Raw genomic sequence first — 27,945 nt, 5'->3', positions numbered from 1 at the left:
TTCATTGTAGAAAAGTCATCACACACCATCACAGTCACCCACTTTGAGTTCTGAGACTGTCCTCGTGTTTGCTGGGCTGTGCGGTTTTTTCCTATGCTTACCTGCATGTTAATAAGTGTATTTATATACATTTAGATGCATACATATTAAACTTCTCTTGGTCTGTTAAAGCACCACAGGCTGCACGGATTTTTACTAAATTTGAAGGGAAATTTGGGAGGGTCTGGCATGAAACAGAGGTGCCGAGATGTGTACAAAACCACTTTTGGACCCAGTGGAGGGGAGAGCCTGAAGGGTCAGCGGTGTCCCCTGAGCCACTTACTGAGGATTAAGAGAGGCCAGAACGTCCGCAGACCAGGAAGTGGGGGGCCGTGTAGACGTGCCCAGAGAGAAGCTGACCCGGAACTGAGACCCAGCCCCCAGATCTGAGCTGAGCTGCCCCTCATGCCGGCTTCCCCTGGGAGGGAGCTTGGGGAGCAGGGTGGGGTTCCTGGGGTGCTCACACCTCATAACGGGGGTTTTAACCCATGCTGTTTAGAAGCTTGGTTTTTCCACTTGATAGATCAGGGGCATCTTTTCGTGTTGGAAAATGGAGGCATTGTTAATGGCTGTCCAGTATTCCACTGAGCCACACTTGCTCATTATACAACCACCCCTTCTGTTGTTTGGTTTTCAAATTTCCCTCTTAATTAACACTTGGATGAACATCTTTGCAACTAATCTTCCTAAGATAAATTCCCAGAGGAGGGAATGGATATGGAGATTAATGTAAATGCATCTATGTGTGTTTAGAAAATCTGGAAGAAAAGATGCTTAAATGTTGGTAATCGCTCTCTCTGGGGGCACAGGCGACAGAGGCCAATGGTTTTTCATGGTGCTGAGTTTTTCATGTTTCTAAATTTAGAATGCCTTACTTTTTAATGGTTAAAACCTTTTTATCTTGAGATAATTTGAGACACGCAATAGATGTTTTTCTTTCTGGAACTGGGAAGATGGTATTATGGGTGGGTGGGATAAAGGATGAAGGTGACAGGGCAATAAGAGGACCCAGCCATGAGCTCTGGGGGGGTGTCTAGGAGTCTCTGGGTGGGATGGGGATAGGAGAACCTCATGGATCTCCTGGAAGGAGAGCAGGCCAGGCTGCCTGACTGTGCGCAGGCTTCCCGGGGTGGGCGCTGGAAGGGAGGCTGAGAAAGCTGAATGGGAGGGTGGTGCCTGCCTGGCCCGGAAGCTGTTCACCCACCTTGGCTTCTAGAACCTTCAGCCTCTCCGTCAGCTCTGACACTTTGCTGCAGTTGAGACAACCTGCAGGGAGGAAGCAGGCTGGGCCAGGGCTCCCAGGTTCCCCTTGGAGCCCCTCAGCCCCTGGGGGCAGGATGGAGGGAGGGGACAGATACCTGATGACCCTAACCCATGAGGTAGCCCATCACAGGGAAGGAGCTAAAGAGTCACAGCCTGTCCAAGGTGAGCCATGCCCTGTGGGTGTCCTTTGGCTCCAGAGCCTCCAAGGGGACTGTTTCTCTCAGAGCAGGACCAGGGATCTGACTCCTCATCCAAAACGACTGCATCCCACGTGGGCGGGGCTGGCCTCGGCTTGAAGCTTTGGGGACCCACACATTACAGTCCAGACTGGGATGGCCTTAGGTGTCACGCTCTGACCCTTCTTCCAGAACCACTGTCCAGCTCCCTGGCCTCCTCATTGATACCCCAACGTCATTCATAACAGTGCCGGGCAGCCACCGAGCACGATACAAGCTCGCCTCTCCGGTCCTCACCACGATCCTGCGTGCTAGGACAAGTGTCACCCCGTTCACACCTGGGAAGGCTGAGCTCAGAGCAAGGGTGGCGTGAGTGTGTAACAGGCAAAAACCCTGGGTCGAGGCCCAGCGCTGCCCCTTCCTGGTTGCGGGGCCCCCGGCAGGGCACGTCCCCTCTCTGACCCTCAGCCTCCTCTTTAAAGTGGCAACAATGATGCCTTCCTGGGGTGAGGTCTACACAAAGTTGATTATGGAAAGCTCCTGGCACAGTGCCCCGCATCCTACAGACACTCAGAAAAGTGTCGTTTCAATAAAAAAAGGAAAGTGGGGGCTTGGACCCATGTCTGCAAGACTCTGGGGGTCCTGGGTCTCAGGTGCCTGGGCCCAGGTCAGACTCCCCTTGGGGGCCTTTCCTCTACCTTCCAGTTTTCTTTCCAGCCTGCAGTGGACAAGCGCAGGGTGCTATCCCTGACCCTCCACTGCTGGGCCCAGCTGGTTTTTAGGACAGTCACCACCAGCCCCTCCAGCCTCCCCTAGCCCAGGGGGACCCCAAACAGCTGCCCCAGGACCCACCTGACAGGGCTGTGGGCCGAAGTGCCATCCGCCACATGGCGTTGCCCGACCACCTGGGCTCCACGAAGCCAGAGGAGCCTACAACTGAGGGACAGTGAGGGTGAGAGCCCTGCTGGCTGTGACATTTTGTTCTGTCCCCCTCCCCACCCGCCGACCTGCCACTGCAGCCACAGAGGGATCCCTACTCCCCTTAGTGCAAAGGGAGAGAGGCCCAGAGAGGTGGGGCAGTTTGCCTGGGTCACACAGCATGAACTGGGCTGAGCTGGGACAAGGCTATCAACCTGACGGGGCTGGGGAGGGGGGCTGGCAATGGGTGGGGGCCATGGGTGAGGCTGGGGGCTTCTCCAACAACCCCAGCAAGCTGCATGGGTTAACAGCTTAGAGTCAACAGATGCAAGGTCAGGTCCCAGCCCTGCTAATTGCTGACCTATGTGACTTGTCCTCCCTGGACCTGCTGATTTTCCCATCTGTAAAATGGGATCATAAGGTCTCTACACCTCCCGGGCTGGCGTGAGGCCTGAGGATGGACATGCATGCAAAGGGCTTAATAAGCACACACAGGGCCTGGTATGCAGTAGGTGCTCAATAAACACAGCAACGTCACCATCCACCCTCTCCCTGCCCCACTTGGTAAGAAGACACTGAAGTGGATACAGCTCTGGTTTTAAATGAAAACCAGAGGGAGGCTGGCTGCCTGGGAGGGCACGGGGGGCCTGTTCCAGGAGGCCACCCCTGCAGCCACCCCTATGAGAAGCAGGCCATCCTGGCTGGTCTGGCTTTGGGGACCAGGTTCTCTCCATAGCTGGAGGGTTGGGCTGGCCAAGCCAGGGGCGGGGTTGCAGCTGGAGGGGCTCTGAAGCCAGCAGTGGCAACTGCCCCACCCCCCAGCCCGGGCCTGCCTTTTAAGGCAGCAAAGCGTTGCCTGGGGGGAGACAAGACCCAAATAAGGCACGGGCCTGGCAGCTCAGAGCCAGGGTGTGGGTTGGTGCAGGGAGTGAGAGGCGCTGGGAATTCAAACCAGACGGGTCCCTCTGGCCAACCCCCAGCAGGGTGGCTGCCAGACCCTCTCCAGGTCCCACCACGGGGCCTTCGCTCCGTGGGGGCCTGCGACTTGCCCTCTCACAGGGGGTAAATCTCACCTGGGATAGAGGAAGGGGGTTGGCAGCCCAAGACTGGGGCAGGGGTTAGGGGCTCTGTGGGCAGAACAACAGCAGTGGGGGGGTGATAATGCCACCATGAGCCACGCCCGGTGCTAAGCCCAGCTCGATCCTGCAAGGTAGGTAATAATAATAACAGCCAATGCTTGTGCAGCACTTATGCTGGGCCCGGCACATTCTAAGCACTTCTCATAAACAGTCTTAACTCACTGTCCTCACGAAGCCCTGTGAGTGGGTGCTAGTAACCCCTCTGCTTTACAGATGGGGAAATGGGCACAGAGTAGCTTGGTATTATCACTCCTCTGCCCCCCGACCCCATGCTCAGATAAATGGATGAGTGAATATGAATATTTCCCTTTGGGGGGAAACAAGGCAGAGAGGTAAAGAGACTGGTCACCCAGCTGAAGGCTGGAGCCTGGACTGGAACCCAGGTTAGTCTAACTCCAGGGCCCGTCCTCTCTCCTGGGCCACCTGGCACTGCAAGTCCCCCAGGTTCCCCTTGGCAGAGGCAGGGAGGCCCGGCGCCCGTCAAGAATGCTGGTTCCTTAGAAGAACGACCTCGGTAAGTCCTCCGCATCTCCTTTGCTCCCAGGTGAAGATGTAAAAGGCCACTGGATGACTGCTTCCAGGAAGTCAACCAAAAGAAGAGGCCATCCCTCCAACCCCATGGAAGTTTGGGTTTTCTCTGGGATGAAGTTGGGCAGAGCGTCCGCCCTGCCCATCCTCCGCACCACCCTGCTATCGTCTTCCATTTTTTCCATGGCACTTTCCACCCTCTAACATGTTATCTGCTTGCCAGTTCCCCGGTCTGATCTTCCGCCCTCCTAGGCTGGAACGTGAACTCCACCAGGCAGGGACCTCATCCGTCTTGCGAGTGGCTGGGGAAAGTGCCCGGTGCGCAGTAGGGCCTCAGGGCTTCACTAAACCTCTTGTTGAGGAATGCATGAATCACTGGCTGAAAATGAATTTAAAGCAAGCAAACAAAATAAAAGGCAAAATAATGTGGACGGCAGACATGACTGTCTTGAAAATGAACATAAGGGTTCTAATGTCACGCCAGGGGGTCCCCAAGTTTTTAATCTGTGAACACATGGTTGGAAATTATTTTTCAACCCACTTGCTTTGGGACATTTCACTGGGAGCCAGAGAGAAATAGAAAAACTAATGAAAACACGGTCTGACCAGCAGTGCAGACATAACTGGCTCAAAGAAATTGTGAGTTAAAATTAAAAAAAAAAAAAGAAAGTTTAAATAACAAAAACTGTCAAAAAGACCAGAAAATATTGGTTCTGGATTCAAAATTCACAAAAAATGGCCTCCCAAGCTCTCCCTAAATTCTAAGAAACGGACAGAAATACTTTAAGGGATGAACCAGGTTGTAAATGGCCCTACACCACACAAAATTCCAGTACGTAAAAAGTCTAGGGCTGGGGGAGGTCTCCTGTAGGATAAAAATGTCACATCCCTCCCACTGGTGTTGAGCCAGGGCCCCTGGAGCGGGCCCCAGTGGGCTGAGAGCCCCCCTCACCCCAGCCTGGTGGTCCACCCTGAAGGGCCCCTCCCCAGCCCCAACCTCGCCCCCCAAGGAGCTCCCCGCTAGTCCCAGGACCACAAACCCTGGCTCCACCCTGGGACCCTGACTGTGGGCCACTTCCCACCATCTGGGAGGTCCCAGCCAGCCCTACACACACACACACACACACACACACACACACACACACATGAGCGCACTGCCTCCTCATCCCCACAGCCACTGCCCCCATGTCACCTCCTCCAAAAAGCCTTCCTGCACAGACCAGGGAACCCACCAAAGCCCCCCACCAACAAGCTCTCATCACTCCATCTTGACCTCCACAAGGCCAGTGCCATCTGCAGTTTCTAGTCCTGTGCCCCCCTAAGCAGCCGCCCTTCCCTCTGCCCAGTGTCTCATGTTCCTTCTCAACAGATCCTCATGAGAACACTGAGGCCCAGAGAGAAGAGGCTGCCCGTCCACACAGCAGGACCAGGGCAGGAGAAGAGGGGAGCAGAGCATGGTGTTTAAATCCCACCCTCAGCTGGGAACAGGGGTGTGAGACGTTGGCGGTGTCCCTGGGCTCCAGTTCTGACTTTCTCTCTGAGGGGCTTATTCCTTCATAACCCTCCCCCCAGGTCTGCTGGGTCCAGTGACCACAGACCACATGAGCGCAGCCTCCCCTGCCCCAGCCCAGCTCCCCTCCCTGGAATTTACTTTGCAAATGTAAATATTTGCTACTGTTGGCCTGAGCCAGGGTTTGGGGTCAGGGCTGGGGCTGGGAGCTCCAAGAACTCTCCAGCAGCCCTCTGGGAAGCCCTGATCTGTGTCTGTCCTGGTCCCTCTGCGGGTAAAATGAGGTTCCCACTCATTTCCCATGCACCCGCTTAACGCCAGACCCGTTCCAGGAACCAGAGAGACAGGATTAATGACGAAAGGGTGGGGATCCTCGGAGCCAGGTGGGAGCGCCAAGAAGGTTACAGGCAGAGAGGACAGCCACTGCCCAGGCTCTGGGGTGGGAGAGAAAGCCATAGTGGGCCCCGGGCAAAACGGAGGGAGGGCAAAGCTGGGGCACCTCGCTGGGGCAGCTGGGAGGGCAGAGGGGGAGCCTCCCAGCTGGGGGTGGAGAATACACTGGTGGGAGTCGGAGGTGGGGGCCACTAAGCCTCCCAGACAGGAGTGGAGTAGACGGGTGGCAGATATGGGCAAATTCCAACAGCATTTAACCTGCAGGATTCTGAATCCGCAGAGTAAGGCACAGGCTTGGCACTGCACCTGGCATTTGGTTAGAGCACAAGAGCCATGTTTGGAAAGGGCCAAGCCCTGGACGGTGGAGAGGCCGAGGGGCCCAGAAAGTGCTGGGCTGGAATCTCCGTCTGCTTTTAAGCTTTTTTACTATGTGACCCTGGGCAAACTTCTTCCCTTGCTGTTCCCCACCACAGAAGACAAGGGCTGTGGGGGTCCACGGATGGGGAAGGGACAGGTGTGAGGGACAGATGGGGACAGTGAGGGGGTAAGTGGAGGCAGCCCGGCTCTGGGGGAGCCCATGGGGAGGGAAGGTGAGGGAGTCCCCTCTCCTCTATCTTTCTATCTGGGAGGAGCTGGGGCTGAGGCTGGCTTCCGTCAGTCACAGCTGTCTGAACACGTGCCCCACGAAGTCCTTGGCCAGCGCTGCTGCAGAGGAAAGACCTCGGCTCTGGTCAGACTGAAGGGCTTTGAATCCAGCTGTAACCCAGAGCAAGGCACTCCTCTCTCCCAGCCTCAGTTTCCACAGTTGGACCTTCTGTACCATGACATGGTGGCACGATGCAGGTGAGTACAAATCATGGTGCCCAGCACAGAGGACAGTGGCAGCTTTCCTCCCCATTTATGTCAGTGGCAGTCATAAAGTCTACATCATTATGACTGCAGGAGGGTCTGAGGCAGGGCGACATCGTAGACCTCAGGTCAGAGTCCTTGGGAGAATCCCAGCCATGATGTTTACTTGCTGTGTGACCTTGTGTGAGACCTATACCCTCTCTGAGCCTCACTTTCATCATCTGGACAATGGGGTTGTTGGGTGAGAGATCGGTCTGTGGGGAGCCCCTAGAGGCAGGGTGATCACTACAGCCCTACCCTCAACAGAGCCCAACAGCCCAGGCCACTCAGGGGATCAGGACCAGCCCACATGATACATTCTGGCCTTGGCCATTCCTTGCCCATTGTTTCTGGTGGTAGCAGGCAGCCAGGTGAGAGCCTGGGCCAGTCTCCTCCCTGCCATCCAGCCCCAAGGCCTGGAGGCACTGGCAGATGGACGCTTGGTCAGGCTGGTCCCAGTCCCGGCTCTCATATACTGAGTGACCCCAGGCCAACCCCCTCACCTCTCTGAGCCTCAGTTTCTCCATTTGTAAAAAGGGGCCCATTCTAGCCCCTTCCTCACGGTTGTCAAGAACATCAGAGAAACCATCCTCACTCATTATCACGGAGTGAACACTCCCACTGTACAGATGGGAAAACCAGAACTAAAAGTCATGAAGTCTGCTCGCCTCACAAACATCCAGTCCAGAGAGTAGAGGCCTGTTTGCTGAGCAGCTGACTGAGAAATGGGGTCTCAGAGCTGGGAGGCAGGGCAGACTCCCCAGCACAGGGGGCCAAAGGGGAAAGGAAGACATTTATTCAGTAGCTATGTTGGAGGCATGTCTCTGGTCCTCATAATAAGGTGTGAGGCAGGCACTTCTCCATCTGAGGTGACTTTCAGATAGAGACGGGGTTCAGAGAGGTGAAGTGACTTGCCCCAGGTCACACAGCAGAGCACAGCTGATCCAAGGCTGGATTCTGGAATGATAGGTGTTTCCCTTCCCTCTTCAGCTCACTCTGGGCCCTGTTGCCCCTAGTGACGGAGCTCTTTGACCTCAGGTCATGTCACAACACCAGACAGACTGCGAGGGCAGTCACCAGCAGGGAAAACAGCTGGGGGAGCCCAGCCTGAAGCTGGCTGTCATAGGAAGGGCAGGGCCCGGCGTGGGTCAGCAATGTCCTCATGCTTCCCCGTCCCCATTCCCAGGGCCCCAGCAAAGCAGTTTTCTAGAATATCCAGGCCTTGGCATCCCTTTACTTGGCTCCAACCTCATGGGTGTGGAGAGGCCCTTCCTTTCCTGTCCCACTGGGCATCACGCCACGTGCTGCCCTCCATGGGCTGTGGCGCCACCTGCTTCATTTCACCCTTGCAACATCCCTGGGAGGCCGACTGTATGATCCTGCCCATTTCACAGGTGAGGACACTGAGGCCCAGGGCAGGAGAGCCCCAGGTGTTGCAAGAGCACAAGGCAGCTTGGTGCCCTTTAGAGAAGGTGCCCCTCCCTCTGAGAGGGCACGAGACAAGTGCCGCCTGAACTGCAGCCTCCCCGCCCCCCGGCCCGATACCCCTGCACAACTACTCGCACGGTGCACGGGGAGTACCCGGCCCAAGGCCACACAGCTGGTGTGTGGCAGAGCTGTCCCGTCCCCAGGCTGGAACCCCAAGGCCCTGCCAAGGGAGACATCAGGGTTGGCCCGGCCCCAGTCCTTGTCTCGCACTCCCACCTCACCCCCGCGGCAGAGCCACAGCCCTTGGCTTGGTCGTGGATGCACAGCCTACAGCTGCTGCACTCAAGGGCATGGTCGCTGCCGCCACCTGCTCCACGATGGCCCCATAGACCTGGGAAGGTTTGCCCTTGGGAGGGGAGCCAGGGACAGAGTGGCCTATGTATGGGCAGGTGCTCTGCACCCAGGGGACCCCCGTACCCTGGGGACTCGCCCCCTCCTTACCACCAGCTCCTCTGTGGCCTCCTTGGCAACAGTCCCTCCTGGCTGGCTCCCCTCCTGCCCCTGGGGCCCTTCTGCCTGCCCCTCTCCTCCCAGCATGCAGGGGAGGGCGCTGTTCCTGGCCCCCTTCCTTCCCTCCCTGTCTGCCCCTCCCAGCCTCCCACATCTGCCTTGGTGAGAGTCTCAGCCAGTCTCCTTCCCTGCCATCCAGTCCCAAGGCCTGGAGGCACTGACACATGGATGCTTGGTCAGGCTGGTCCCAGTCCCAGCTCTCACATACTGCGTGACCGCAGGTCAACCCCCTCACCTCTCTGAGCCTCAGTTTCTCCAACCGTAAAAAGGGCTGCCTCTCTGTACCGGACCCCTGCTGGACCTCGAGCAGCTCCCCCCTCCCTCTGGCCGCCCTGCTCCTCCCCCGCTGTGCTGGGGGCTCTCCCACCCCACATGGAAACCACCAGGCTCCCTCCCTGCCCCACTCCATGGGGAGTCTGCCCCCACCCCGTGTGACTTCACCTCTCTGGGCCTGCGTTGCCCCATCTGTGAACTGGGGCTGCTGTGGGGTCCCAGGGAGGTGAAGTGTGTAAATCTCTCAAGAAACACCTATGAATGGCGCTATAAGCATCACCTTCCCTTGATTCGGAGGCTGTGTTTCACACATCGGTGTTTCTGGAATCAGAATGCATCTTTCGACCGACAGTCACGTTAATGTGCTACTTGGGGGCCCCGAATGCCTCTTTCTATTGAGGGGCCTATGGGCCTGGTTCTCAGGCTGGCTCTAGGCCAGTCCATCCTCTTTCTGGTCATTCTTCGGAGCACACTGGGTTCAGCCAGGCAGTGAGGGTGGATGCAGCCTGGACCCCTCAGCAGAGGTAGGTGCCCTCGAGGAGACAGCACTGCCAGTAGCTGTGTGGCCAGGGGAGGGGCGGGCTGCCTCCTCTGCGCCCCTGCTGGGCGCTTGGCCCCAAACCACCAAGCTGCATGCAGAGGAGGTGGGCGGAGAGAGGGGGGCCTCTGCCTGGGACACACTCTGCACACAGGGTGCCCAGCTGAGTCCTCCCATCCCTGAGGGCCTGGGGGAAGCCAGGCAGACCTGGGTTTGAATCCTGTCACTTAGGAGCTGTGTGCCCATCACACGCCCTTGTGTGCCCATCACACAGCCTTGTTCTCCTCACCTGCAGACTGGGTGTAGCCATCCCGGCCTTGCTGACCCACTGCACTAAATGGTGCTTTGCTTCCCTGCACCATTACCACCTCCCATGGAAATGTCCCCAAGTTTGGAGGAAAGGCTTGGGATGTGTGACCTAAGACGTGAGCTACCAAGCATGTATGAAATTCCTCCAGGGGTCCTGACAGTGTCCCAAGAGGCAGGTGGTCAACACCCATGGGAGAGCAGATACCCACTGTGGCCCAGCTGCGTCTGGCCGGCAGCTCTGTGCAGCAGCCCCGGTAAGTGTGGCGCTGCGCCCTTGAGCACCTACCAACTCAGCTACGGTTTACAGCTCCCTCCCACACACCTGAGGGGAGGCACCTGGTCTGCGCCTGGGGCAGTCCTACCTTCCTCGCAGCTCGACCCCGAGCGCCCAGGGCAGCACTTCCACTCGCGCGCTGTCACCGTCTTGTACATCACCTTGTATGTGGGTCTCACCACGGTTCTGTAGCTGAAAGAGCGCCCAGGTGGCCCGGTTCAGATGGGCCTTCCGCCACCCCTCCCACCATCCATGGGGACAAGCCCAGAGCCTCCAGGGTCCTCTGCCACCTCCAGGTCCCTCTGGAGCCTCTTTCCTCATGCATTCTGGGCCTCAGCCCTTCCATTCCCTCCCCAGCCCCCAGCCGGGGGGATCTAGAAACCAACTGGACAGGAAGCCCCTGCGAGCTGGGCTAGACTGTCCCCAGCGGTGAACGCTCACTGAGCTAAGGCGTGCAGGTGAATGCTGGAATCCCTCCCCCAGGAAGGCCCAAGAGCCAAGGGGAGGCGCTGGGAATGGACAATGGTCCCTTTGTCCGCCCACCCTTGGGGTCCCAGGCATCTCCTGCACGGGGTCCCAGCCCCAGCCCCAGCTCTTCCACCAGGCCGTGCCCACCGTGGGAACGCCAGCAGCTCCTACTCCACACGGTCTCACTCACCTGTTCCCAGGGCAGCTCATGGGCCAGGGGCAATTCTGCAGCACGCGCTGCAGGTAGGTGCCATTCTGCACGTGGCACGAGATGGTGCGGGTCACCACGTATGAGCACCAGTTCCTGAAACAGACCAGCAGAGAGGAAGCTCAGGTGCCACGCGCAGCCCATGTTCTCTCTGGGAGCCCCGAGTCTCCAGGCAGGGAGACCCCTAAGCTCTCCAAGTTCTTTGGGCCCTGGTGGGAGTCTCTGAGCTGAAGTGGCTGAGCAGTGAATTCCAGAACCCTGGAGGGGACAGATGTGCTGGGTGCTCTCAGAGGTCTTGGGGAATGAGCTGCAGGGGCCCAGATGGGAGCAGGGCATCTTGACTGGGGCTCTTCCTCCTCAGCATCTCCTTTCCAACCCTGACCCCTCCAGGCCACCACTGCCTCCCACCTCCCACCTGGACAAGGGCAGTGAGTGAGTGTCTTTCCCCTCACTCTCTCCCCGGAGGGAGGGTCAGACAATGGAAACCTGGCGGTGTCCCTTGCCTAGCCCTACCCTCAGCCCTCCAAGTCTCCTGCTCCCACTCCTGCTGTGGATCCCTCACGTCCAGGCCTTTGCTCATGCTGGACCTGATGCCTGCAGCACCCTTCCCCCATTTCTCTTCCTGACACCTCCTACCTTCAAAGCCCCGCTGTGCTGTTGCCTCTTCCCTTGTGATCTTCCACCTCCACCCCCATCTGAGTAGAAGCGATGGTTCCCTGCCGGGGATCCTAAGCACTCTGTATCCCTGCCATGCTGAATTAAGCTGGTGATTCATGTCTGCCCTCTCCCTCCCTGAGGCATGTGAGAAAGAGGCTCTGTCTCACTTATCCTCAGGTCCCCTCTGTGTGACAGCTGGGATGCGCAATCAATATCCCAAGCATGGAGGACTGACTTTTTCAGATGCCAACAAATAATCACCTTGCACTGCACATACTGAGCACCTACTGTATGCTAAAGGTATTTACATCATCTTCCCACAGGGAACCAGGAAAACCCCCCCCATTTAACAGAGGGGTAAACTGAGGCTCAGGGAGGGGAAGACAATTGTTCATGTTAAAGAGCTGGTGCATGGCGGATCTGGATTTGAACCCAGGAATGTGGACGGCTCAGCCTGGCCCCTACCTCCATCCCAGAGGCCCCGTCAGCTCCCGTCTCCTCCCCACCTCCTGAGCCACAGTCTGTGGCTCTGTGAAAGCCTCAGCCTGGGAACCTGCTGACCCTGGGCTCCAGGCCACAAAGGAAAGTCTGGTGGGGTGGGGGCTCAAGCTGAGAAGGGTCACCTGAAACGGTCACTCCTTTCCCAGCACCAGCAAAAGAACGCAGGCCCGTGACCCCGTGCAGAGCTGAGGGCCGGTGAGCACCTGGAATGTTCCAGCCATCACAGAGGTGCCTGCCACCTCCGAAACCCAGCCCTGCAGCTGCGGGCCCACCCCCACCCAGCCCACCTGAAGGAGAAAGTCTTTGGCTGGGACCAGTTGACAAACTCACTATGGGACTCTGCAGAAGTCCCTTCACCATTCTGTGTCACGCTGAAATCAGTCCAGGAGGAGGAAACACCCTGGCCGACTGCATGGAGGTGGGAAAGCCAGAGAAGGGTGGCTCTGATCAGCCCAGTGATGGGGCAGGAGCTCAAAAGAGCCCTCGGCCAGGGAACCCACAGCAGAGGTGCCAGGCGCTTGTTACAGCACTGTCAGGAATGGCGCAAAACTGGAACAGCGTAAGTGGGACCCCTAGACACAGAGAACCAGGTGCTGTGACAGAGTCCGAGGTCTCCATGTGCCTGCTTAAGGGGGAAAAAGTATGTGTGGACCAAGAGAATGACATTTCTATTAATACATGAAAAGCAGAGAAAGCCAAAAGACTGTAAATGTATGTACATATAAAGCTATGTGTGTATTTTTTTAAAATTTTATTTGGCCACGCTATGCAGCTTGTGGGACCTTAGTTCCCCAACCAGGGATTGAACCCCGGCCCTTGGCAGTGAAAGCACGGAGTCCTAACCGCTGGACGCCAGGGAATTCCCTATGTGTGTATTAAGTGAGGAAAAATCACATGCCTAGATGAGTTCCATCCACTCAGTCCCCTGTGCTCACAGCAGCCTCCGTTTACCATGCCAGGAGCTGTGCCCAGGGCCTTCCACACACCTAATTATAAGTGCCACTTTACAGATGGGAAGACTGAGGCTCTGGGGTCTGGGATGTGCCCCAGGCACCCACGATGAGTGACACAGTCACGGTTGGAACTCAGCTTCTTCTAACCCCAGGGCTTGTGCTCTTAACCACAGGCTGGAAATGTTTCTCCTAATGAGCAAGTGGGGATTTTATAAGCTTAAAAAGATGCATTTCAAAAAGGCCCCCCAGTGCTCGCTTCGGCAGCACATATACTAAAATTGGAACGATACAGAGAAGATTAACATGGCCCCTGCGCAAGGATGACACGCAAATTCGTGAAGCATTCCATATTTAAAAAACAAAAAAATGGTTCTGAAGAACCTAGGGGCAGGACAGGAATAAAGACACAGACGTAGAGAATGGACTTGAGGACACGGGGAGTGGGAAAGGTAAGCTGGGACGAAGTGAGAGAGTTGGCATGGCCATATATACACTACCAAATGTAAAATAGATAGCTAGTGGGAAGCAGCCGCATAGCACAGGGAGATCAGCTCCGTGCTTTGTGACCACCTAGAGGGGTGGGATAGGGAGGGTGGGAGGGAGACACGCAAGACGGAGGAGATATGGGGATATATGTATATATATAGCTGATTCACTTTGTTATAAAGCAGAAACTAACACACCACTGTAAAGCAATTATACTCCAATAAAGATGTTAAAAAAAAAAAAAGGTCCCCCACCTGTTAGAGCCTGTGGGTCCCCAGAGCTGTGGTTTAAAACCCACTGGGATCTTGTTTGGGGGGACATAAGCCCCTTTGGAGACTGATGTGAGTTGTCGCTCCTCCCCCCCAAAATGCATAAAACGTGGGGTACAAGTTCAGGGGGACTCAGGGGCTCCCTGAGCCTGTGTGATGTCCCCCAGGCTAGCCCAGGGGCTCTGTGAGTGGAGGAAGGAGGGAGGGAGGGAGCAACCTGGGCAGAGGATGGCCAGAGCATGGGACACAGGAGGGCCCTGGCACGGACTGAAGACTCCATGCCAGTGTACAGACTCACACACATGCATACACATCAATATGCACACACACATGCAGACATGAAAGCACACAGACACGCTCACATATACAACTTCCAGACACACGTGTCCTACATAAGTGTGTGCATGCACACACACACTACAGCACGCAATCAGACCAAGGTCAATCTAGCAGGACACATAACCACAGAAATGACTGTCCAACTTGCACTCGGGCCAAAACCTGCAGACACAGAGCCGTGCACCCTCACACACAAGTGTGCACACACACCCCATGCCCAGCCCCTGGACTGGACTGGGGGAGGCGGGCCTGTGACTGCCCACAATTGCCCTAGCAATTCTTTTGACCACGGAGGAGCCAGAGAAAACAGTTTTTTTCTTCTTTCTTACTTAAAATCTCCCCCATGTGAGTTGCTGCCTGGTTCCCTGCTTATTTCCCACCAGCTGGAGTTTGCTTGAATCCCCTGCTTAGGAGACACGGAGCTGATGGCCGGCTAGCAGACATTTTAGACAGGAGGGGACACTCTGGCCAGGTGGGGTTCAAGGTCAGCCCCTCGTGCCCTCCACCTGGGGGGTCACCAATAATTATGCGCTGCCCCTCCCTGGCCTTGAAGACCCAGCCCCACTGCTGCCAGGATAAGCCCGAGCTCCTCTGCAGGATCATAGCCTGGCTCCACCACCCGCCCACCCCTCCGTCCACTTTCCAGGGGCACTGCTGGCCTGAAGTCCACAGCCCACCACGCTGCCCGTCGCCCTGACCGCTGGGTCCTGCACACTTGCGCTGCTGCTCTCCCTCCTTCCTGCCCTCCCTCCCATGCGCATCTTCTCCCCAGCTCAGATCTTTGCATAGATTTCCTCTGCCTGGAAAGCCCTCTCCCTGCTCCAGCAAACTCCTATTCATCCTCTGGGTCTCAGTCCTGAGGCTCTGGGCACAGTTGGGCACCTGCAGGGGCCCCCCTCAGCCACTCACAGCAGCCCTGAGCTTTTTCTTCCCCCGATGGCGCTGGGGGAGGGCGCTGGCGGGGACCAAGCCAGTATGGGGCTCAGCCCGGGGGCGCTCAGGGAGGTTTGCTGAATGACTGAGAACAGACAGTGGCCCTGGGCAGAGGAGCCGGGACCCAGGTTCCCAGAGATGGGCGCAGTCCTTGGAGGCCCCGCCCCCATCCTGCTGCCCTTGGGAGCTTCTTTTCTGGGACGTGGTTGGTGATAAGCCGCCCAGGAACCCGATGACGCTGGGTTACCTCCTGTGGGATGGGACAATGGCAGGGGCTGGGAGGAGGCAGCACTTCTCTCCTGGGCCTGCCACTTCTGCCCACTCAGCACCTCCTGGGCCTCCAGAGGCTGCCGGGAGGAGAGAAAACAGGCCAGACCAGCTCGGCCTGGCACTGGCCGCCCCCACGAGGGCCCCCCCCCATCTGCCCTCCACCCCCTGCCACGAGGAGCTCAGGGGACTTTGTCTCCACGGGGCCCAGGGCTGTGATCCGGAACAGTGATAGGGGCTAATTGCAGGAGGCAGCCAAGCGGGCTGGGGGCCAAGGGCCGCTATGAAAAGGAGAGGAAAGAAAGAAGACCCACAGGGTGGGGGTGGGGTGAACAGAGCCAGAACCCCACACCAGAGGCGAACCCCACACACTGGCTCTGCTGCTTCCTAAGTTGGTGACCTTGGACAAGGCCCTGACCCGCTCGGGGCCTCATTTTGTCCATCTGCAAATGGGGACAGCAGACACTCCTCCTGTAAGGGAGGTTTCACGTAAAGCCCTTAGCGCAGCGCTGACGGCTTTTGGTAGCTCTTGTTCCTGGACCATGACATAGGGCCCACACCAGGCAGCTGTGGTCCAGGGGCTTCCCTGAGGGACACCAGCACTGTACCTTCCGCACAAGGTCCTCCCCTTGACTTTGGGATAGGGATTGTCAGGCTCTGCATTTTACCAAGTGGAAACTGAGGCCCCAAGAGAAGTCACCTACCCAGGTCACCCCTGTGGGTATAGCGCTGGGATCTGAGCTCCCAACGGAGGGGGTGGGGAAGAAAATTCTCCACTCTCCTTGATTCTTAGATTTGCCCAAAGGAAGCCAGTACTGCAGGGAAAGAAGCCTGGACCAGGACACCAGTGACGGCTTCAACTCTAGAGCCACAGCGTTGAGACACTGAGATGGGTCATTAAAGGCTGGAAGGGCCCTCAGAGGGGCAGGAAGCACCCCCAGCAGGGACTGGGGGGGCAGACAGGGGCAAGGGCGAGACAAGGCAGCTCTGCACAGCCCTGGACACCCTGGTTCCGGGGGTCTCAAAGTCTTGCCACATTCTTGGGCCTGGGGGCGGCCCCTTGGATGCCTTCCCGGGCCTCCCCCTCCCCAGGCACAAAGCCTCTTTTCTCCCTCTGGTCTCTCGGCTGCCAAGGGGTGCCTGGGGCACCGGGATAGGGGTGGAGGGAGGGCTGACGGGGAGCAACATCCCCATCCGTCTCCAATGATGCTGGGACAGGGCCACAAGGGGAGGTCCCCGCAGCCAAGAACCAGATTCCTCCGGCTAGGGGTCCCTCCCCTCACTTAATGTTGGTCATAGCAGGAACCACTGTACATCAGGCCCTGCACTGGTTCCTCCCGTGGGGGACTGTCCTCAGAACAGGCCTCTGTGCAGGGGATGAGGGGAGGGAAGAGGGGAACTGAGACCTGGGGCCCTGAAGAGACCTGCCTGAGGTCACACATTGAGTGGGTGACAGAGCCAGGAATAAAACGCTGCTCTATCTGAGGCCAGAGCCCCTAATTCCTAACCATGACCTGCAAACCTTTCTCAGCTCCCCAAGCTGACAAAAGCTCGCCCTCCTCCAGGAGAGCTGCTGGAGTGAAAAGTACACTGGATCTGGAAACTGACTGACTTAGATTGAGGTGTCTTTTCCTCTCTAAGCCTTGGCTTTCTTTTTTTTTTGGCCTTGGTTTTCTTATCTGTAAAATGGGAGCAACAGCATTGCCTACAGAGCTTTTGTGATGCTCAGGCCACTGTGAGCCTTCTATGACCAGATGGGGTGACAGTCCCCAGTGACCACCAGATACCTGCCCACAGACACCATCCTGCTCCCACATAGCATGTCCTGGGGGGCCAAGAAGCCCAGGCCGGGAGGCAGTGGACTGGCTAAAGGGCAGTCCAAGCCTTATGCCTTCTCAACCATCATCCTGAGCTTGACACTGGGGACCCTGGGGGTTCACATCCTTGCCCTAGGCAGCTCATGTCCCCTCTCTGAGCCTCACCTTCCTCCTCTATGAAATGAGGACCATAAAAATGTGTGCCTCCCATGGCAGTTGGGAAGATTCTGGAGGGTATAGGTACAGGTGAAATGCCAGCCCAGGTCAGCATGCATGGTGGTGGCTGTGACATCTGCCAGCCGTCAGCCCCTGTCTCAAAACAACTGCTCCTCTGGCCTCTGATGCCACGGCCACCTCTGCCCTCCAGCCCTGCCCATGTCACCTGCTCTTGCTAGCCCAGCGGGGGCACGCTGGCCCCTGACCACTGGGAAAAGGGAATTTCTGAAAAGAATTAAAGAATTGAGCCTGTAGGGGGTGGGGGCCGGGCAGGCCTTTGAATGGGATGAAAAGGCCTGGAGAGGCCTGGCTACTCCGTATTGTCTGCCTCAGACAACAGCGGCGGCTGGCCCTCGAAACAGGACCCCAGCAGGGGCAGGGGCAGGGGCTACAGCCAGGACAGGGGCCTGGGTAGGTCCAAACAGTGTCACCAAGGCCAGAAAGACACAGATTTGAATCCCAGTTCTTCTATTAATGGTCAATGAGCCTAGAAGATTATGTTAATTCTCTGGGGCCTCAGTTTGCTCATCTGCTAAATGGGGACAAGTGTTCCCTACCTCATTCAATCCTTGAACACTGCACATAAAGGGCCCCCTCACTGGTATTGGGAGATGCTCCATAAACACCACCAGATAGAATGCTCCCTGCTCCTGAGAGAGCAGCAGGAAGACAGAGCACTTGCTCCCAGCGCAGTCCAAAATGCCAGGTCCCTGGGAGCCGACACTGACCCTCGGTCTGTGAAACTCCACCCCAGTCTTCTTCCTTTGAGAGAAATAAATAGCTGGGATACTAAAAAAAAGCCAGGAGCAGAGTAAAGCGAGGAGGGTCCCCCAAGTGGCAGCTAGAGGGTGTCCTGGGCTTCTCCTATGTGCAGGAAGGGGGCCCTAGGCAGAGGGTGGGGGAAGTCTTGGTGGTTTCCTCCCTCGGGGGAAACCACCCCCTGGGGCTCTGGAGGTGAAGTGGTGGGGGGTGGAGAAGGCTGTCGGGGGACTGCCGGCTCTGTATACGTGAAGTAGGTGACCGCCGCAGGGCCTGGAGCTTCTGCCAGATAGCGGGGAGGCCCAGGGTTCCTGCCCCAACCCGGGCTGGCAATGAGGTGGGGAACCGGGTCCCTTTCCCAATCCCGGGCTTGCACGGAGTTTGTGGGGGGGCGGTGCCTGGAGTCCCTGTCCCCAACCCCGGGCTGGCAGGGCACAGAGGTGGTGCGGGGGGTAGGGGCAGCCCTTACCTGCGTGCAGAGAACGGGGCTCCCCCAACGCTCCACGCGGCGCTGCCTCCCGGGAGCAGGAGCCCGAAGCAAAGCAGCGCCCAGGCCCGCGGGCCGCCCATGTTGCGCCCGGCGCCCTCCGCGCGCGGACCCTCGCCGTCGCCTCCAGCCTGGCGTCCCCACCCGCGCAGCCAGCCGCCCAGGACGCGCGGATCCCGGTTCCCAGCGCAGCGGCGGGAGGGCGGGCGGGAGGCGGGCGCGGGGCGGCCCGGCCCCTCCGCGCGGCCCCCCGCCCCTTGCGCCGCCGCTGCCAACCCGGAAGAAGCCCCGGGGGTCGGGCGCCCCCGCCAGGAAGGCCACCAGGTGCCCACCTGAGCCTGGCGCCCTAAGCCGCGTGGCCCTTTTGGGGGCGCAGTGCCAGTTTCGAGGTGCCCTGCCACGTGTTGCAAAGTGGGGAGCTGAAGCCGGGCCATGGTCTCCGACGCAGCCAGGACCCAAACCCAACAAGCCTGGGTTAATGATGCGGGGGCCTCATCCCCTCTCGACATTTTTGAGGGTTCCAGTTCCCGAGCCACGAGGGACGGTCCATCCATGCAACAAAGGCTTCCTGAGCAGTGAACGCCACTGTGTGCAGGGCACCTCACCTCCGCTTCACATCCTCTCTCGGTTTAATCTTCAAACCACTCTGGGTGAAGTGGGCACAATTATCCCCATTTTACAGAGAGAAAAAAGGAGGCCCAGGCACTCGTAGTCCCCCTGGGAGAAGACCTGGGCTGACCCCATAAAGTCAGTGTCCACTTTTATCACCATTTTACAGATGGAGAAACTGAGGCAGAGAGGAGATGTCATCTGCCTAAAGCACCCCATCAGTGGTTGGAAGAGCTAGGATTCAAATCCAGGTCTCCTGACTTCAGAGGGGGTGTCAGCTCTTTAGCACAATTAAGGAAGAGTGCAGACATCAGTTGCTCTGCGCCTGGGTTTCCCCATCAGTGACAAGGAAAGGACTGGCTTACAGTGGAGTTACTTCATCTGGGGTACATGGAGTTACTTCATCTGGGGTACATGTGAATTCCACCAAAGAGTATGAAAGTATGGTATGTGTGTGTGATACATATGTGTGCAGGTGTGATGGGGGCATGTGAAATGTGTGATGCCTGTATGCATGTGTGTGATGTATGTGTCTGTGACAGGAGTGTATGTTTATGTTCTCATCAGAGGGCACCCAGACCCTCCCCAAACTCCAGGACAGTCTCTGACCTCCCCCCCACCCCCTTCTGCCAGAACTGATGGGCAGCAGGCCGTCCCAGGCTGGTGAAGCCCCTACCACCCCGGCAGTGCACCGGTGACCTGTCCTACGGGATCCTGCTGTGGCTTGTCCAGATCTAGGATCTCTGCTAAAAACACTCCAGCAAGAAGGGCATGCTGGCCCTGACCTCTGATTCCTGGGACTACCTCTCCTAGACTCACCAGAGCAGCACAGGGCCCTGGGCTGAGTCAGAGGGGGGAGGGTGTGCCAGTGGAGAGAGCCGACTCCTGTCCCCCGAGGGGGCAGGCAGTGAGAGCTGGGTTCAAACCCTCCCTCTGCCCCCTCTGCCCGTGTTAGCTTGGGCAAGGCCTGCCCCTCTCTGAGCCTCAGTTTCTCTTTGTAAGGAGAACAGTTGCACGTTCCTTATGGGGTGTGTGCAGGAATGAGATATGCCTTGACCCCCACAGTCCCCTGCTTCACGTGGTTCCCCCAAGGGCTCCTCACATCCTCCAACAACATCATCACATCATCATGGTGCCAACTTTGCCCCCCTAGGGGAGCTGCCTCCCTCCCTTCCATCTGTGATTTTTGGGCACCTCTATATGCCATCTGTCTGACCCCCAAGAAAAGCAGCTTTGCACCTCTTTGGTTAGCTCTTATTTTTGACACAACTAGATCAGTTACTTAATCCTCTAGATAACTTGTCACTCTCAAGGGGCCATCTCATGAGATGGTCCCAGGCCCATCTGAGGCCTGGTCAGGTGGCCACGATCAAAACCCAACACCCCAAAGGACACTTTGGAGGGTATGCAGCTCTTTAGGAAGGGGAAGTGCTGGGCAGTGGCTTCTGTCCTAAGGCTCAGGAGGGCCACAGAATGAGGAGGCACTACCACATCTTTTTGCAACGTGTCTGAGATGCTCCTGTGATGAATGGCATACATGTTCCTTTATCACCAAACTCGTGGGCGCTCCAGGCCACTGCAAATTTCTCCAGCAATGGATGCTCCCAGGAAAAGCTGTTATCAACATTTGGACATCAGAAAGGGTCCTATCCTTAATGAGGCTGGGGTCCCTTGGTCCAGGGTATTTATTTAAAACTACAGCTAGACCCCCATGCCAGTGCAGCCTGGTGGTTACCACATAGGCTCAGCACCCCATAGGCCTAGGTGTCAATTCCAGAGCAACCACTGGACACTGTGTGACCCGGGACAAGTCACCTCCCCTCTCGGAGCCTCATTTCCTTGCCTGAAAAAACAAGGCAGTTTTAAGACATGGAAGCAACCTAAGTGTCCATCGACAGATGAATGGATAAAGAAGATGTGGCACATATACACCATGGAATATTACTCAACCATAAAAAAGAATGAAATATTGCCATTTACAGAAACATGGATGGACCTAGAGATTATCATACTAAGAGAAGTAAGAGAGAGAAAGGCAAATACCATATGATATCACTTACCTGTAGATTCTAAAAAAATGGTACAAATGAACTTATTTACAAAACAGAAACAGACTCACAGACATAGAAAACAAATCTATGGTTACCAAAGGGGAAAGCGGGGGAGGGATAAATTAGGAGTTTGGGATTAACAGATACACACTACTTTATATAAGATAGATAAACAACAAGGTCCTACTGTATAGCATAGGGAACTATATTCAATATCTTGTAATAAGCTATAATGGAAAATAATCTGAATATATATATATAACTGAATCACTTGCCTGTACACCAGAAACTAACACAACATTGTAAATCAACTATACTTCAATCAAACAAACAAAAAACAAGGCAGTTTTTAAAGCTTTGGGTCTCTGCGCGGTGGTCCTGGGGCACAGTATGAAGCCCCTTTTTGAGGACGCACTCTCCTGGTGGATATCAGCTTATTTTCTGGTCCTCTTTCCCCACTGAGCAGGAAGGGCAGGAAATGCTGCAGGGACCTGGGTTTGGTCATTTGAGGTTTCAGTGTTTGCTGAGATGGGGAGGAGAGGGGCCCGCTGGCTCAAGGCCCCTGTGGGTGGGGCCTCTTCCCTGGGGGGCTGATCTTCTCAGCTGCCAAGACGGAACCACAACCGCCAGTAACAACAGCAGCTTCCGGTCCGGTCTGAGCGCTGACCGTGTGCCAGGCGCTGTGCTAAGCATTTTGCTTGCATTGTCGCCTGCCCTCTTCTCCCACACCCGGGAGGCCTCCATATTATCCCCAGGTGCGGGGCCCACGGCTGGTGAGTGATGGGTGCCGGCCTCTGCACTTACCCATTAGGCCACACTGCTGCCCTCTGACCCTGCAAGGGTGTTTCTTTGGGCAAAAAGAGAACTCAGCTCAGATTTAGACTCCCGTGAGAGGGAGCACATGCATACACACACACACACACACACACACACACACACACACACACACACACACACCACCGGGAGCAGGCCATGGGGTCTGGGAAACACAGCCCTTCTGGTGTGTATTCACTGACACATCCAGCCGGCCTAATCCAAACAGGAAATGCTGTTCTTCTAACAGCAAACAAACCTGGGTCGCAGCCTCCCTTCCCTGTGAACTGCCCCTGGAGCCTGTGCTAAGGACCTCTTCCCTCTGCCTATGTCCCAAGGACAGTCTCCCCAGCTCGGGGTGGGGGTGGGGGCATAAATTTAGCCCTGCTTGCACACCAGCTTGTGTGAGTCCAGGTGCCCCAGTTGATCTGTACCCATGTCGTGCACATTCTACAGGGGAGGGAGCAGCCCAAGAGGCCTGGGGGTACCGGAGCCTGTGGCAGCAGCCCCCAGGGGCCCAGTCAGCGCCAGCGCCATCGAAGCCTCTGCCCAAACAAAGGGCAGGGCCAGTGGGCCGGCCTTCCAGGTTAGGGAACAATGCCCGCTTTCTGTGCCTTTGATCTGGAGGCCTGGCCCTGCGGCCCCTCGCTGGGCCAGGGTGGGGATGCTGGGGGACCCGGAGAGCCTGCAGCTGCCCAGCCAAGTTAATTATGCTCCATGGAGCTGCCCTTCTCACCCAGTTCATTCCTTCCTCATGAAGCTGGGACTGGAGCTAGAAGGAGTGATGGGAGGAAGGAAGCTGTCGGAAAATCATAAATTAGGGCTCCGAGAGAGGGCTTTCCTGCCCTCCTCAGGAATCCTCAGGGGAAGAGACCGGCACCTTGGGTCAGGGGAGGACGACAGGGTGGCAGCCAGGGCACCTGTATTTGGAGTTAGGACACCTGGATGTCTGCATGATCTACAGTGAGTCCCTTCTCTCTGGGCCCAGTGCCCCCATCTGGACACCGGGGGAGGGAGGGATACAAGACTTGGGGACTTTCCTGTGACTGTGCTTTGTTGACTGTGAAGAAATGGACAGATAAGAGGCCTTCTCCTTAACCATGTTTGTCCCACTTCCCTTCCTCTGGTTCCTTGCCCACAAATCCCCTCCTTTCTGCCCCCCACCTTTGCCCTATTTCCCTTCTTTGGGTATCCCTGGCTCTGCTTCTTTTTCCACATCTCTCCTCCTGCAAAAACAGACTAATGAGGTCTCCTTAGGCAACATCCACCTAGCTGGGGGGGGGGGGTAGAGGTTGGCTCATTTACACTAGAGTGTTAATGACGGATATATTGAGTGTTGTTAAATGTTGGGGCCCAGTTAACAGGGATTCTTCCTCATTTAAACCCTAAATCACTAGTAGTGGGCTAGTAATCACTTCTAGGCTAGTAAGGGGGATGCTTGGTGACCAAGGATCTAAGAACAAGGTCTGCCAAGTGAAAGGGCCTTCTGTGTGGGAAAATGTCCTTTTCCCGGCCACAGTGAGGTGAAACCCACCCCCTGCTGGACGCATCTGGAGTGGTGGCCACAAGTCCATGTGGTTTGGATGGACCTGGCAGGCACGAAGGACAGGCAAGAGGAGCCACTTAGAGCGGAGACCCTGGAGCTGCCTGCCAGCCCTGCCAGTCCCAGGAGGTGCCTGCTGGGCCAGGAGCATGTGGGCCTGCCCCACCTGACACCCCCAGGATGAATGGGTTCCACTCTGAGGAAGTGATTCTGAGGAGGAAGAGGAGAGGGAGAAAGAGCCAGAGAGAGATATAGAGATATAGAGAGATAGAAAGGGAGAAAGAGAGCCAGCAAGCTGGAGACAGAGGGGGAGATGTCAGTCAGAGAGATGTAGAGAGAGGCAGATGGAAAGACAGAGAGACAGAAAAAGAGATAGACAGACACAGAGAGAAGAGCACTTGGGGAAGAGGACCCCAGGTTGTCAGTCTCAGCTCCTGTGGGGACCAGGCAGAGGGGGCAGGACCAGGGTGCCAGCCCAGCACCATCTTCTGCACGACAGGCTCTGCCTCCCTCAGACCCACACTCCCAAACCCCTAAGGGTCAGGAGCTGGTCCTTCTGCCATCTGCTGCCCTTGCCTGGCACTGGCTGACCAATGGGCTCTGGGCTGCCTGCATTGGTATAAATTGTGCCTGGGAAGCCCTGTTAGGCAGATGGAGCTGCTGGACCCAGAAGAGATGGATTTCTAGCCTGTGGCTTGGCCCAGGGAGTCATAAGTGGATGGACAGCATATGGGGGATGTGCACCCCTGGAGCACCTGGACTCCAGGCTCTCCCTGCCCTGCCCTCCTGTCCAGCCCTGCGGTGCCAAGCCTGGATCCTCTCCATCTGCCCACTCCTCGGCTCTGTCCCTTCCAGCCTCCCCACCCTCTATGGGATTTGGTCTCAGTTTCCTTGGTGGCTTCTCACCTCCTCTCTGACCCTTCCAGTCTTTTGGGATCTTCCCAAAGGTGACTGGAGGTATTTCCCTGTGAGGGAAACCTTCAGTGTCCCTGCTGCCCTCAGGGTGGGAACTGAATGTGGCCTGGCCTGCCCATCCTCCCTGTGTCCCAGACCCTGGGACACCAAAGCGAGTCTCCATCCTCCCAGCCAACCCTGTGCTCTCCAGCTGGACTGCAGGGCTTTCCCATCCCATCCCATCCCCTCTGCCTACCAATGCCCACTCCCGCTTCTGTCACAGCTCAGACATCACCCCCTCCCTGCCTCTGGGAAGGTGTCCCATACCAAGACTGGATCCAAGACTGGATCACATGTCCACTGGGCTTCTCCACTCACAGCGTTCTATGCAGGAGCCATCTGTTGATTTGTCTGATTCCCCTAATGGATCATAAATAGATGCTGGGCCCTTTCCGTAATCTTTCTAAGAGTACTAAGAAAACTACATACCCCAGAAGCCATAAAGGATACACTGGGTACATAAAAATTTCTGCATTAAAAAGAATAATATGATTAACTGTGGAAAAAAATTTCAACATATCAATCAGAAAAAAAGACTATTTTCCTCCACATATAACGAGCTCTTACAAATCAATAACATCAATCAATGACCCAATAGAGAAATAGACAAAAGTTATGAACAGACAACTCAGAATGAAAAGGCATTCAATTTCACTCAAAAGAAAAAATTGCAGATGAAAACCACAATGAGATAGCACCTTCCAAAACTGATGGTAAGGACTTAAAATCTTTGATAAAATGAGTTGGCAAGGATGTGGAGAAATTGTCACTTCACATGTGCCCTCTTTGGAGCACAGTTGGTAATATGTAATAGAAGGTAAAACGTGTCTTCCTTTGACCTAGTAATTCCACAGTGAGGAAGTTTCTTACATGTATATTTGCAAAGAACAGAAGGAAATTAACTGCAGTACTATACGTAGTATCAAAAGGCTGGAAACAACCTAAATGCCCCTTGCAGGAGACTAGTATATTAAGGTACACCCATCAGTGGAATGCTGTATTGCGAGTAAAAAGAACAGAGATAAGTGAAATGTGGCATACATATACAGTGGAATATTAGTCAGCCATTGAAAGGAACACAGTACTGATACATGCTCCAGCACGGATGAACCTTGAAAACATCATGCTGAGTGAAAGAAGCCAGACACAAAAGGCTACATATTGTATTTATATGAAATGTCTAGAATAGGCAAATCCCTAGAGACAAAAAATAGATTAGTGGTTGCCAGGGGCTGGGGGCAGGGGATGGGGAGTGACTGCTAGTGGGTATGGGGTTTCTTTTTAGGGTGATGAAAATGTTCTAAAATTAGTGGCGATGGTTACACAACTCTGAATATACTAAAAAACACTGAATTGTTCATACTAAAGAATGAGTTTTGTGGCATGTGAATTATATATACATATACATATAAAGATGAGGCTTATATATATATTTATATATGTAAAGATGAGGGAGATTATGGAACGTTTTTTTTTTTGGCTGCGTTGGGTCTTCGTTGCTGTGCACGGGCTTTTCTCTAGTTGCAGCGAGCGGGGGCTACTTTTCTTTGTGGTGGTTTCTCTTGTTGCAGAGCACAGACTATAGGCACGCGGGCTTCAGTAGCTGTGGCACGCAGGCCCAGTAGTTGTGGCTCGCGGGCTCTAGAGCTCAGGCTCAGTAGTTGTGGCGCACGGGCTTAGTTGCTCTGTGGCATGTGGGATCTTCCTGGACCAGGGCTCGAATGCATGTCCCCTGCATTGGCAGGTGGATTCTTAACCACTGTGCCACCAGGGAAGTCCCTAGATTATGGGGCTTCTAAGATCAGTTGTTAAGTGAAAAAAGTAAGTGCAGCTGTGTGTAAAGGATGCTGCCATTGGGGGGAAATTGCAGGAATATCTACCCGTAAGTACTCAGATCATGCACTTACTTTCTCTAGAAGAATTCACAAGAAACTGCTAACTGGCTGCCTTTGGGAAGGTGAACTGAGGGACTGAGGGTGTTAGTTTTCACTGTGAATCCTTTTGCATGGTTTGAAAAAAATTAATACCAAAAAGTATACATATTATATTCACCCTCTGCCCTAAGAATTAAATTCATGTGTGTGTGCGCCCACTCATGCACACGTATGAAATGGCAACTCTTACAATTCCAGCTCTGGAAGCTGCTATTGCCTTCATCCTGGGAGGGTCCCTGGGTGCTGGGGTGAAGTTTCAACATGGATCTCCACCTCTGGGCAGGCAGAGGATCCACAAGGGCCAGGGCTGGATCAGGAGCTGCGCCTCTGAACCAGCTGTACCCTGGGAGGCGGCACCTCCCTCCCCTCCCGGGAAGGACCCTGTGCCCCTGTCCTCAGCAGGCCTGGCCCAGGGATTCTGGTTACTCATGACACACCTGAGTGGAGGCTGTTCAGGGAGGTGATGGGGAGGTGGGGGCCCTGTCCAGAGGGAAGGACCTGACAGAGAGCCGGGGCTGCCCCCCATGTCTGCCTGCTGAAGCCACGAGAAGCTGAAGTTGACTGTGTCCTCCCCTGGTCCCAGGGAGGGAAGAAGAGGAAGAGAAGAGGAGGGAAGACAGAGATAGAGAAGAGGAGGGTGAGAGAGAGAGAAAGAGAATGTTAGAGACAGAGATAAACACACAGAGACAGAGAGACTGAGCCCTGCGGTCAGCAGGGAGGAGCCGGGCCTGACATGGAAAGAGGTGGGGCTCAGAGTAGCCACACAGGCAGACAGCGATGTGGAGAGAGCAGAGAGACAGCAGGAGGACAGGATGGCGGACAGGAGCAGGGGGAGTGGGGTGGGCAGAAATGACCTGTCTTCTACTGAGTCAGCCCTGAGCCTGTATCTATGTGCCTGCAGACGGCATGCATTATCACAGCTGCCCATGCAGAGGTGTTCTGCCCAGGAAAGGGAGGCCAGGGAGGCTGATAAACTGCACAGCGAGTGACCACAGAGGGCGACTCAATGTCTTGCTGCAGAACCTTGGAGCAGGTGGTCGGGACAGTCCAGGTCCGAAATTGGCCCTGGGAGCCTGCACTGTGCCCAGCCCCCTCCTGACGGGGCCCATTGGCCCATCTGGGCTGCCTGTGCCCTGCCCCAGTGGTACGTTCCCAGGAGCACAGCTGACCTGCTTAGACTCCTCCAGCAAGAAGGGCAGCCTGCTGTCAGGAAGGGGCTGACATTGTGGGGTCTGCAGCCCCAGCTTGGCCAGGAGGACGTTTCAATCCTGCCTGTATCTTCCTCACTGTGTGACATTGGCCAAGTTGCTTCCCCTCTCTGAGCCTCAGTGTATTTGCCTGGAAAATGGGGATAGCAGCATTTGTCTCAGGGTAGGCTGCTAAGAGGAGAATTCAGATGAGCTCCTTATGCAGGGCCTGGCATATTCTGCTCAGG

General features: G+C 55.9%; 1 protein-coding gene and 1 non-coding gene across 5 annotated transcripts in view; one reads left to right on the top strand and one right to left on the bottom strand.

Annotated features, from left to right (window-relative positions):
- The window catches only part of EMID1 (EMI domain containing 1), a 39,876-nt gene extending 21,119 nt beyond the window's left edge, over positions 1 to 18,757 (bottom strand). For 3 of the 4 annotated variants that reach the window (XM_022550699.3, XM_089894656.1, XM_022550702.2), the window contains exons 1-5: positions 18,589 to 18,755; positions 10,905 to 11,018; positions 10,335 to 10,438; positions 2,331 to 2,414; positions 1,244 to 1,305 (exon numbers count right to left, since the gene is read on the bottom strand). In XM_022550699.3, coding sequence (XP_022406407.1) covers positions 1,244 to 1,305; positions 2,331 to 2,414; positions 10,335 to 10,438; positions 10,905 to 11,018; positions 18,589 to 18,689 — 465 coding nt within the window. In that variant the 5' untranslated portion in view covers positions 18,690 to 18,755. Of the gene's footprint in view, positions 1 to 1,243; positions 1,306 to 2,330; positions 2,415 to 10,334; positions 10,439 to 10,904; positions 11,019 to 18,588 lie in introns of all 4 variants that reach the window. The other variant, XM_089894655.1, reaches the window with a different exon arrangement.
- Positions 13,282 to 13,388, top strand: LOC115804139 (U6 spliceosomal RNA). Its single transcript, XR_004024989.1, has one exon. It is a non-coding gene; the product is annotated as a U6 spliceosomal RNA (small nuclear RNA).
- Positions 18,758 to 27,945: the final 9,188 nt, after the last annotated feature.

This window comes from Delphinapterus leucas, chromosome 14 (assembly GCF_059928025.1).
Source record: "Delphinapterus leucas isolate spDelLeu-1000000601 "Yukka" chromosome 14, BTC_Dleu_Yukka2, whole genome shotgun sequence".
Lineage (NCBI taxonomy): Eukaryota > Metazoa > Chordata > Mammalia > Artiodactyla > Monodontidae > Delphinapterus > Delphinapterus leucas.
The sequence above is the reverse complement of the archived record's forward strand: the minus strand, read 5'-3'. Positions and strand labels throughout refer to the sequence as shown.